The sequence below is a fragment of the Rhinopithecus roxellana genome, chromosome 14, assembly GCF_007565055.1.
Source record: "Rhinopithecus roxellana isolate Shanxi Qingling chromosome 14, ASM756505v1, whole genome shotgun sequence".
NCBI lineage: Eukaryota > Metazoa > Chordata > Mammalia > Primates > Cercopithecidae > Rhinopithecus > Rhinopithecus roxellana.
This window is the reverse complement of record NC_044562.1, coordinates 26,821,186-26,833,490: the sequence shown is the minus strand read 5'-3', so window position 1 is coordinate 26,833,490 and position 12,305 is coordinate 26,821,186. Positions and strand designations below refer to the sequence as shown.

The window sequence follows — 12,305 nt, the reverse complement described above, 5'->3', positions numbered from 1 at the left end:
TAAATTCTCTTTAAAAAGTAAAAGTTGTCAGCCCTATAAGGCAGTAACTACATTATACATATTTTCTACAAGAACATGGGATTTTTATATCCATGACAAAAACAACATGACAATATTAAGTGTTATAATCACAGCAGACAGAAAAATACTTCAACTTTAACTGAGTTCGCATATCTGGCATCCTCAATCTCCCCAGAACAGCACAAATCCATCTAAACAAAGGTCCACAAGCAATGGCCCGCTGGCCAAATCATACCTGATACTTGATAAAGATTTACTGGAACACAGACAGACCCATTCGTTTACCTATTACCTACTGCAACTTACACGCTGCAATAGCTGAGTTGAAACACAGACTATAGAGCCTACAAAGCCTAAAATATTTACTATCTGGCCCTTTACAGAAAAAGTTTTCCCATCTCAAGCTAAAAAAATGAAAACATCACCAAGTACATAAAGTAACAACAAAAGTGTCAAAGGGGTAAAAGAAAGATGATTCACTAAATAAAAGAAACACACTTTCTTATAGGATGACTCTAAAACTTAAATCCTGTGGGCACCCAAGTCCACATGACAATGAGAGGGACAGCGTAAAAACAAAAAACATTCAGAGACCATCAGACACCGGTGAAAATTAAAAGGGATAATAGGTGCAATGGGAAGCAAACTAGTGATAGCAAAGGGATAGTGAGGCAGAATTAAGGCAACCAAGAGGGAGATGATGGAAGAAACACCACTAGAACCACGCTGAATGCAGTGGTAAAGAGTTTAGAATATTTCAACCACCATACTACAGCAGAGCAACAGACTGTCTTAAACATAACCACTGCAGAGAAGTTATACTCCATTCCTTATGTTTACCAGAGCAGGGAACTGTAAATAGATTTAAGAAATTTTCACTCAAAATGATTAAAAGTTATATTCCAACTGTTAATGTTACCTTTTAATTATTTGGAAGCTCCACTTAACCCGAATTCCTACTATTTCCACCAACAACCTGCTAAAATAACTGATGGATTTCTATCAAAATATGTAATGATTTTTGTTTTACATGATGCCCTCCCACTGCCACAATATAAGTAGTTCAAATTTTTGACCAAATTAAGAATTATATCCACATTTGCACAGTATGCGGAGGAATTCACTTCTGGCCACTGAGTATTATGTGCCAAAATCCCACCCAAGGAACCACAGGAGTCTATGCAATGCTGGGACTGTGTAAGGTGGTGCTGGGCTCCAAAAAACATCTACCTTGGGCATCTCAAACTTAGAAGAAAAATTTTTTAAATTAGGGAAAATGAAAAATGAAAAACAAGAGAATGAAGAGGAGGAGGAAGGAGCAAAAAGGGGAAAAAGAAAAGAAGGGGAAGAGGCAAAAAGAGGAGAGGAAGAATTCGAGTTTAAACAACGTTCAATCAAAGGGGTTAATAAAATTACTGTTTAAATAGTGAAGAAAGCTGAGTCACCTCCCAGGAGATGGCAGATCTCAAAAGGGACCTCTATACAGAGAAGATAATACAATAACCAGAGAAACGAAGGCATCTGCATTCATTTTTCAGCAGCACCCCCTTATCCACAGGGGATATGTTGCAAGCTCCCCAGTGGATGCCTGAAACCTTGGAGAGGACTAAACGTTACATATACCATGTTTCTTCCTATACATACATACCTATGAGAAAGTTTAATTTACAAATTAGGCACAGTAAGAGATTAACAACTAATAATAAAATAGAACAATTAAAATAATATACTATAATAAGAGTTATGTGAATGCAGTCTCTGTCTCAGCATTTCTTATTGCACTATACTCACCTATTTTCAAACCACAGTTTGCTGCAGGTAACTAAAACTGTGGAAGCAAAAAACTGTGGATAAGGAGGAACTGCTGTAAAAAAAGATCTAACTCCTTCGCAAAACAAAAAAAAAAGAGACACAGAAGCTTACAGCTTCTTTCAGTTTCAGCATCTCAACTCATAAAATGACCATATGTAAAGACTGGATTTGTCAGTGCTACCCAACAAAAATTTTACAGAAATTAAAAACTACATAAATTTCAGAGTCAAAAAAGAAAACCATAAAGATCATATAAACCAAACCCCTTATTTCACGAGTGAAAAGGAGGCCCAGAGAGACTCGTCTGGACTGTAGGGTCCAGACAGGCAAAGTAATTATCCACAGTTACACAGCTAGTAAATGTTAGAACTAGAACTCAAATTATCTAATATCCAGTCTAACACTCTTAGATATCACATAACTTCACACATAATTCTAAGGTGTAGTAAAATTACTAATAGTAACTTATAAACTACAGAAATCTCAGCCAATTTCTCAAGTATACAAATATTGATTAGTATAAAGATGATCTTTCTGTAACATTAGTAAGGCAGCAGGAAAAATAAGACAATGTACAATTTTTTAGCCTGAAGATTTTTTAACTTTACACCTAAGGTAGTGTTATAAAAACACTGAATAGGTGAAGATAGAAGGCTTAGGAAAAAAATAACACTAACTACCAGAAAAGTACTTTCTAAATTAAAGTATGCCCTTAATAGATAATCATTGTTAACAATATTAAAATGTGTAGCCCAGACTTAATTTTTAAAAATATTTTAATCATTATACAATCAAAAGTCAAAGAAAACGCTTCCTCATTTTCATAAGCAAGACCTTAAAAACTATGAGCTCATTTTACAAGATCAGTGTATAGTAATGCATTAGTGCTGGTTGAAGAGGCACGGAGGAAGGCGATGGGGGCAGAGGAGGTGAAGGAGGAGGCACTAGAGGAGAAGGAGGCAGGGCAACTCTGGTTGAAGCAACATTTCTACTGTTTCTTGGTCCCTTTCTGTGATTAATTTGTCAAAGGAAGGAGCTTACTTTCATACTGGGGTTATCTAACACATTCTATCCATTTCCACAGCATGAGTCTGATAACAAGGTGATTGTAGATGGAATAAGGCATGAACCCCTTTTGAGATTTTAGTCAAAGCAACAGACAGAACTGGAGCTTAGCCCTCTGAACACAGAAATCATGGCCCACAAATGTTATCATCTTAGTTTAACTATAAGTAATAAAGATGAAATACAGCACACCCCTGAAAAATAAGCTTATGCACACAATCTTTGAAAAATAGACAAATATCCAATACATACAATTTCATCAAGTTCCAGACCAAATTCAAAACATAGTTCGTCAAATTCTTCGTCAGCTAGGAAAATAAAAAAGGAGATGGTTAATTTTACTTCGTTCAGCATAAGTGAAAACTACATACAAATTGCATTTTCTTATTATTAATTGCTTTACACCAACCATACTACCAAATATCAGGCATCATGTTCACCATTTAAAAACAAACAGGCCAGGTGCGGTGGCTCACGCCTATAATCCCAGTACTTTGGGAGGCCGATGTGGGTGAATCACCTGAGGTCAGGAGTTTGAAACCAGCCTGGCCAACATGGTGAAACCCTGTCTCTACTAAAAATACAAAATTAGTCAGGCATGGTGGCGCATGCCTGTAATCCCAGCTACTTGGGAGGCTGAAGCAGGAGAATTGCTTGAACCTGGGAGGCGGAGGTTGCAGTGAGCCAAGATCATGCCATTGCACTCCAGCCTGGGCGACAAGAGCGAAACTCTGTACCAAAAAATTAAAAAAAAAAAAAAGCTGGGCCAAAAAAGTTTAAGATAAAAAAAGAAAAAACTATTCAAGGCTTGATTAACCTATGCTAATATCGACTGTAGTTTAGGTTACCTGCACTGAGAAGTTTGCATATACATAGGAAGAAAAAAACACCTGTTAAGTAGAGATCAGATATAAAGCACGCTCCAAATCACAGATCTCACACAACAGAATGCCACGTAAGTCCTATCACGTAAACTGGTCTGAGGCGGCCTGACACTTTCGGCTTTGAAGCCAAGTCAATCAGTTTGAATTCTACCCCACTTATTAGATCTGAGAGCTTGGCACCTTATGTAAACCTTCTTGGTATCTCGTGTCAACATTATAGCTGCGTCATCTATAAGATGGTATTTCACAGCCATTATGGCATGGTACTATTGAAAAGATTTAAATGATAATGCATAAAATGGACCTGGCATAGTACCCTGAGACATAGTGAGTCTACAATAATTAATAGTTTATGAGCAATAAATAAAATAAGTTCTCTTCCTTATTTTAATATTATATCCTACTGTTTAGCTTTTCAGGGTTCTCATATTACCAAAAATTGAACACAAAACATCATTAGCAGCGCATTCTAGTGAAAACTGGTCTTAAGATTCCTGACTCAGACACTAAATTTCAATTTAACATCTATGTACTGAGTACCCACCTTATACCAGGCACTGTACTAGGTACCAGGGTTACAAAGATAAATAAAACACAATTCCTGCCTTAACTACTTCTTCATCTGGTAAAGAAGCCAGATGTGTAAATAAATATGACTATGTTAAGTACAAGGTACAGGGCTGGCACAAAAGAAGTAATCAGTTCCACTGACGGTCAGCTAAACTTTCACAGAAAGGATGAGTTCATCAGGCAGAGATCATGGGGAGTAAAATAGCATGGCAAATTTGGAAACTCTTACGTAGTTCAACAATGGATGAAACATAAAGCTCATACCAGGAGAAGATATGGTAGAACAAGGAGAAAGAGGTCAACTAACGATTTGCCCTCTTTCTTACAGACAGGCAATGGAGAATTATACTGAAGGGATTCTTCAGCTGGGCAAAAACATGATTATCTGCATTCTAAAGACTGCTCGCAGAGTGAGAGGATGGATTGGAGCAGGGAGTCTACTGCAATAGTACAGATGCGATATAGTGAAGCCTTCATTTAAAGCAGCACCAGCAAGAACGAGGAAGAAGGGATTAATATGAAAAACATTAAGGATGTGGAATGTAAAATGCTCAATGGCCAAATGATGGGAGGTAGGAATAGGGAGTGTGTAGAAGGAGTCTAGGATGACTCCTGGTTCTCTGGTTTGGGGGAAAAACTGGGTGGGGCTATCATTAACTAGGGCAAGTAGTAACAGGTACCCAGTCTCCAAGACAGCCCGTTCCATGATCCCAGCCTCCTTGTATTCATGCTCTTTGTGTGAACTGAGGTCTGGAGCAATCACATGAGTGAGTCTGGAAGCAGATTCTCCAGCCCAGTCAAGCCTTGAAATGACAGCAACCCCAGCTGACAGCTAGATTGCAATATGGTGAGACCCAAAGCCAGACCACCTACCTAAGCTACTCCCTGATTCCTGTCTCTCAGAAATTTCGTAAAATAATAAAGGCTTGTTTTACACTCCTAAGTACTGCGGTAATTTGCTACACAGCAACAGACTACTAATACTCTGGATTAATTTGTTGTATACCAATAGATTACTAATACAGACTTTAGTCCCTGGAAATGGGGTACTGCCGTAACAAAAATGAAAAACATGGGAATGGCTTTGGAACCAAGCGGTGGGCTTTGAGGAGTGTAAATGAAAACCTAAAGAAAGAAGCCTGATAGTCTCTGGTAAGGATACAAGTGAGGACATGGAAGAAAGTGGGGTAATATTATCAGAAAGCAGAAGAAGAGGAATCCTAGTTAAGCAGAGGCAGAAGGCTTAGCAACACCATTCCCTGCAGTTATGTGGACTGTAAAAAATCAATGGGGTGATATAACTAAGAAGATTTCCAACCAGTGTTCAAAGTGCCACCTGGGTTTTTCTTGTGCTTATGTGAAAAAAAGAGATAAACTAAAAGAAAGGCTGTTAAACAAAAACGAGAGTTGGAGATTTTTTAAATTCTCATCTTCTCCAGATGCAAAACAACGCTAAAATTGAGCAAAGACCAAAATCCAAGGCACTGCCAGGAAAATACGGTCCAAAGATAAAATCAAGGGTATGACCGTAAAATCTTAATACCCAGAAAGATCAAAGGCGCTAATCATTCCAACAAAGGGTGCTATAAAAAATTATAAAGAATGTACTTCAAAAATCCAATTAATCACACAATAGGGCTTCATTAAGAGCACTGTTATCAGCAGAAACTCAATATATTTCAGAGATGTGTAGGTGGTGTGGCTTTTGACTAATAAAATGGAAGCCAGTAACATGCACCAAAGACCCTCAAAGTTTTTAGAAGAAATACATATGCAGAAGCATTGCCAGCTAGAATTGAAAAGGATAGAAATAGAATAAAATGAAGTCTTTGAACTCTCAAAATTCTATTTAGCAGTAAGGAGACTGAGAAAACCAACCAGCTGTGAAGCACATGCTTTCTAGGGATCACTCAGAGGGGTGGAAACCAAGAGCCTAGAGGGCAGGGCAGACAGCCATGGAGAATTATCCCAGGCCTTCAGACCTAATCAAGAACATCCAACATTTGCCACTTGATTTCAGAATTGCCATGGACCAATGACTCCTTTGTGTCTCCCATTTCTGCCCCTTTGAAGAGGAAGGGCTACAGGAGTTATCCTATGCCCATCCCACCACTGTGTGTTAGGTATATATGGGGCAGATAACTGGTCTCTCAAGTCTCTCAGGCCAAGAGGGTACTAAAGAAGCTATACTGAAGGAACTATACCCAAGGCGCCACATCCACACCTGGTCCTGATTTAGATAATGAGATTCTAGATTCTGAGCTGCTGCTGTAATGGGATGGCACTTCTGAGGGCTTTGGGAGGGGGTGAGTATATTTTGCATATGGGAGGAACCTGAATCAGTGGAGGTTAGAGGGGGAACGGTGGTAGTCAGCCTCCAAGATGGCCTCCAATAATGCCGGCCTCCTAGTATTCACACCCTTGCACAGTTCCCTTCCACATTGTGCTAGGATTGGTCTGTGACCAAGAGAATATGAGAAGGGCTAGTACATCACTTCTGAGCTGTTATTGAAAACAGGCATCTATCCTGAGCACTCTCTCTTACTTAAGTACTTACTCTCTCAGACCTCTCCATCTGGGGCAAACATGCTAACATGTTCTAAGTAGTCCTATAGAGAGGATAAGGTGGGAGGAACTAAAGCCTCTGGCCAAAAGTCAGCAAGGAACTGAGGTTTGCCAACAACCACTTGAACGAATCTGAAAGCAGTTTCTCCAGACTCAGTTAGGCCTTGACATGACTACGGATCTGGCAAACACCTGGACTGCAATCTGGTAACAGATCCAGAGCAAAAACCACCCAGCTAAGCCAGTCCCCAATTCCTGACCCTCAGAAACTATGTAACAAATGATAGCTGCTTTAAGATACTAAACTTTGGGATAATTTAGTATGTAGTAATAGATAACTAAATGGTACAGAATTATTAAAATATGCTGAATCCTAATTATCATATGTTTTATTCCTTTCCGGAATAATAAAACCCTGCATAAAAAAACCCTGTATTTCATGGGTTTCGATACAAAGAAAAATCAACAATAAAATCATGATTAGTAATTTCCTCTAACAAAATGACACATCAAGTAACCATACCTTAGGGGTGTATATGATATACACAGAAGGCTCTGTCACTACTGCCAGCTATTACACCATGCCAGAACAGGACTATAATTGAAGAGCAATGATAATAAATCAGTTAACAAGAAAAGGCGTGGCAAGAGGAAACCAGCTGTACAGAAAGTCTGTTGAAAAGGTAGACTAAGGAGACAAAACTGCTCCACAGGAGTCAGATGAGCAAAATCACCAAAATGGCAGACAGCTTGAAAGAGAAATACCCTTGCTAAGCAAAGAGGAGGTAAAAAGAAAGGTGGGGACTGGTAGAAACAATGAAATTTCACATAGAAAGCAACCCTTGGAGGGACTAAAGAGAGAGAATGTGGATTTTAAAAGTGTGAATAAGACATTATCTGAAAACAAGAAAAAAAGAGGAAGACTGGGGGAAAAAAGGTAACAAACAAGATGTATCCATACTACTTGGAAACCACATGCTTTGCTGAACATGCTTTTCCAGTTTCAAGAAAGAACACAATAAAGGTAAACTAATGAGGAGTATCATTTCTGACCTCTCGAAAGTACATCTCAAAAAATAACATCAATCCTTCTGACTGAATTTTTTTTTTTTTTTTTTTTTGAGACAGGGTCTCACTTTGTGGCTGGGGCTGAAATGCAGTGGCTTGATCACCGCTCACGACAGCTCACTACTTGGTTCAAGTGATCCTCCGGCCACAGCCTCCCGAGTAGCTGGGACTACAGGTATACACCACCACACCCAGCTACTTTTTGTAGAGACAGGGTTTTGCCATGCTGCCCAGTCTGGTCTCCAACTCCTGAGCTCAAGCAATCTGCCCACCTCGTCCTCCCAAAGTGCTGTGATTACAAGCATCAGCCATGTACCTGGCCCTTAAAAGATTCAGTACCTAACAAAGACATATATGTGAAAAAAATCAATCTTAATTGATCACTGACAATATGAAAAAAAAAAGGGCAGGGGACAGGATTGTTGAAACATCAGATGACAGTAAATAGGTTATAAATCTCACCATTTTTAAAAATCTGTATTATTTCTTACCTCCCTAGAAATGGAGACTGTGATGGGAACTGATCATAGATGTTTTAAACAAGTATTTGCCACCTACCATCTTATGCAATTCAGGTATACAGATAGAGCATTCCTAATTCAAAAATCTGAAATCTGACATGCTCCAAAACGCAAAACCTTAAAGTGCAGACAGGATGCCACAAGTGGAAAATTCCACACCTGACTCCATGACTTGTCAAAAACACAGTCAAAACCTTGTTTCATGCAAAAAAAATTATTTAAAGTATTCCATAAAATTAACTTCAGGCTATGCATATAAGGTATATGTGAAATATAAATCAATTTCATGTTTAGACTTGGGTCCTACCCCCAAAATATCTCATCATGTACATGCAAATATCCCAAAATCCAAAATCCAAGATGCTTCTGGTCTCAAGCATTTTGGATCAGGAATTAGCAACCTGTACCGTATCCCATTAGTGAGAATATGGTTTAGAAGGTCAGGTAAGAAATATAAATAAGCTCATTATAAAATAAAGCGATTAGGCGATTAGGGACAAGTACAAAGGGTAAGAGTAATACAATATTCTTGTATTTCCTTTACTTTCAGGGACTTATGGCAGAACTTATGAAGAATATCACATTGAGAATAGGTATTATCTAAAAGTACACACTTAGGAAAGATTTTTAAAAGCCAGTTTTATTTTCACAGTAACAGTAATATCTTATTCTGGGAAGCGGTGGCTGTCATTAAACCAGTTAGGCCTTTGTTATCACACTGAGCCCTAAAAACAAAAAAAACAGCTCTCACAAACCAGTTGGTACAGTCTTTATATAAGCTAAAAATTACGTGGTGGGGGCCGCGTGCGATGGCTCACGCCTGTAATCTCAGCATTTGCGGAGGCTGCGGCTGGCGGATCACGAGGTCACGAGTTCAAGACCAGCCTGGCCAAGATGATGAAACCCGGTCTCTCTAAAAGTACAAAAAAAAAATTAGCCGGGCGTGATGGCGGGCGCCTGTAATCCCAGCTACTCGGGAAGCTGAGGCAGAGAATTGCTTGAACCGGGTGACGGAGGTTGCAGTCAGCCGAGATAGTGCCACTGCACTCCAGCCTGGGCGACAGACCGAAACTCCTTCTCAAAAAAAAAAAAAAAAAAAAAAAAAAAAAAAAAAAGGGTGGGGCGGCTGCTATGGCTGTGAGGTAACTGATAACTGCACTTAATATCTCCCTCCTTTTTTCAATGGTTGTGTTTTTAGAACTGAATAAAAGATGAAATGTAGAATGAAGTCTACACCCACTGAATACTCCTCATCCAGGTCTCAGATCAAATGTTACCACCCTATCTAAAGTTGTTCTTGGCACAACACCTTTTCTTTCCTTGATGGCATTTAACATTATCCGAAATCATTTTATTAATGTGCTGGTTAATTGTCTGCCTCCATCAGACAGAACGTGGACCTGACGTGTCATGTGCACAGCCCTAGTCCTAAGCTCTTCGAACAGTGCCTGACACATAACAGGCGCTCAGGTAACATTAATAAGGCGAAGACAGATGGAATGCCTTTCTCCATCCCGCTGCACAACTCTCTCCTCCTACCCCCTTATAAACTGAGGTCCCACAAGCGCTCTTATTGGAATGAACTGGCTACGCTCGGGATACAACCCCGGGTTTCCTTCCTGTTCTGTCCCCTGACTTGAATGTCGGTGCCAGGCACGCTGTAGGCACTCGATGGCAGATCGCTGAATGAATGACACGGCAAGCCGGGCACGAGCAGTGGCACCGCTGCGATGCCGGTTCCGAGGCTACCACAGCCCAGTCGGACCGCCACCATCATCGGCCCTCCCGTATAAACCCCGGCCTCCCGGGGCCAAAACCTTCAGGAAGGCATGAATGTCACCACAATGCCCTTTTGGAGGGAGGCCCAGCCTCCGAGAAGAGGCGTAGGGCCCAATGTATAAGGCCGGCACTCACTGTAGGTGCGGCCCAGGGCTTGGAAGAGCAGATCACGCTTCACGCTGACAGTCGGCATGGCGAGTCGAACTCACTGCGCCTGCGCGGCGAGCTGACCCCGGGCTTCCCTAGCGAGGCGCGTAGGACCCGCCTCTTCTTGTGCGAGCTATCTTGAATATCGCCATTCTGCTGCCAACAGTTCCAGTTCTTATTTTAACCTAAAAACACTCATCGTACCATTACCTCGCTGACTAAATGTATCTTTATGGGACTAATAGCTTAAAAACCTGTAAGAGAGATATAATTTGATAGAACTGGCCAGGATTTGTCAGGCATTGTAATGTACTGTCCCTGAAGTCCCGGATGCTCCCAGCGCGCTAAGGGCAGGGGGGAGAGAGGGGCGCGTCAGGGCGGGGGCGGGGCCTCCACGTGGGAAATCTTGCTTGGAGGTGGTGGAAAGGCGAGAGGAGATGGTTCAAGGCTTCCTGTAGATAAAGGTGCGCAACTCCTGGCGGCGGGAGAGGGGCTGTTAACAGACCTCAGTTTTTTACTTCATTCTTTAATCTCTCCTATACTCGTATAAGTGATATACCTGTGCTTCTTTTGAACTTTACGGCAGCCCTATAAGGGAGTCGTTGTAAGAGACCTCTTTTTAGTCTATTTGCTCAGTGCGCTCTGCTGTCAGTGGGCTGTGCTCAGCCTTCCTCCTTAAAACAATCCTGAGTGTAGTAGGCTGAATAACGGCCCCCAGTAGTATCAGACCCTAATCCCTGCAACCTCTAAATGTAACTTTATATAGAAACAGCGCCTTTGCAGATTAAGTAAAGGATTTTGAGATGAAGATTATTATCCTGGATTCTAAAGACGGACCCTGAATGGAATCACAGTATCCTCATAAAAACCTAAAAGGGAGGTAGAAAGAGACGATGTAGCCACAGTGGCAGGGATTGGAGTATGGCAGCCACAACCCAAGGATGCCAGCGGCCACCGGAAACAAAGAGACAAGCACACTCTGGGAGTGAGGGGGTGGAGGAGTGGGGAGCATCAAGAATAGCTAATACATGCTGGGCTTAATACTTAAGTGATCGGATGATCTGTGCAGCAAACCACCATGGCATACGTTTACCTATGTAACAAACCTTCACATCCTGCACATGTACCCCTGAAATAAACAGAGACAAGGACAGATTCACGCCCAGCCTATGGGGCAGCCGTGTAATGCATGCTGGTTTGGGTCCAGTGAAACTGATTTTGGGTTTCTGGCCTCCAGAACTATGAGAGCATAAAGTTTTGGTTTAAGTCAGCAAGTTTGTAGTAATTTGTTTCAGCAGCCAAGGGAAACTAATATGTCAAGGTAGGTACCATTATCGCTGTTTTACAAGTAATGAAACTAAGGCACAAACTGGCAGTTCCAGGGGGAGCCTTGCCCTAATCCTTTCTACTGTACAGTGAGTGAGGTCTTCTTCCAAGGTCCTTCACATGAGGGGACAAAAGCTGAGCCAGATGTAGGATACCCTAACTACTAATCAAGCAGTTTTTCACTACACAGTATTAGCTCCCCTCCATGGAAAGGCAGTCCCTTCCCAATGACCAACATAACAAATTGGCAACACCCCATAAATGGCAAATATCCCCAATGCAAAATACAGTTTTCCACATAAAATTGGTGCCTCATGCTCAATTAATAAGCAAAGGACTAGTGCCAGGCACAATGGCTCACACTTGTAATCCCAACACTTTGGGAGGCTGAAGTGGGCAGATCACTTGAGGTCAAGAGTTCGAAACCAGCCTGGCCAACATGGTAAAATCCCATCTCTACTAAAATTACAAAAATTAGCTGGGTGTGGTAGCAGGCACTTGTAATCCCAGCTACTGGGGAGTCTGAGGACTGAGAATCACTTTAACC

The 12,305-nt window shown here is 41.1% G+C and overlaps 1 protein-coding gene across 2 annotated transcripts in view; it reads right to left on the bottom strand.

Annotated features, from left to right (window-relative positions):
* The window catches only part of FARSB (phenylalanyl-tRNA synthetase subunit beta), an 82,225-nt gene extending 71,712 nt beyond the window's left edge, over window positions 1–10,513 (bottom strand). Inside the window, exons 1-2 of one of the 2 annotated variants that reach the window (XM_010355441.2) lie at window positions 10,421–10,513; window positions 3,151–3,206 (exon numbers count right to left, since the gene is read on the bottom strand). In XM_010355441.2, coding sequence (XP_010353743.1) covers window positions 3,151–3,206; window positions 10,421–10,478 — 114 coding nt within the window. In that variant the 5' untranslated portion in view covers window positions 10,479–10,513. Of the gene's footprint in view, window positions 1–3,150; window positions 3,207–9,296; window positions 9,315–10,420 lie in introns of those variants that run through there. The other variant, XM_030916512.1, reaches the window with a different exon arrangement.
* Window positions 10,514–12,305: the final 1,792 nt, after the last annotated feature.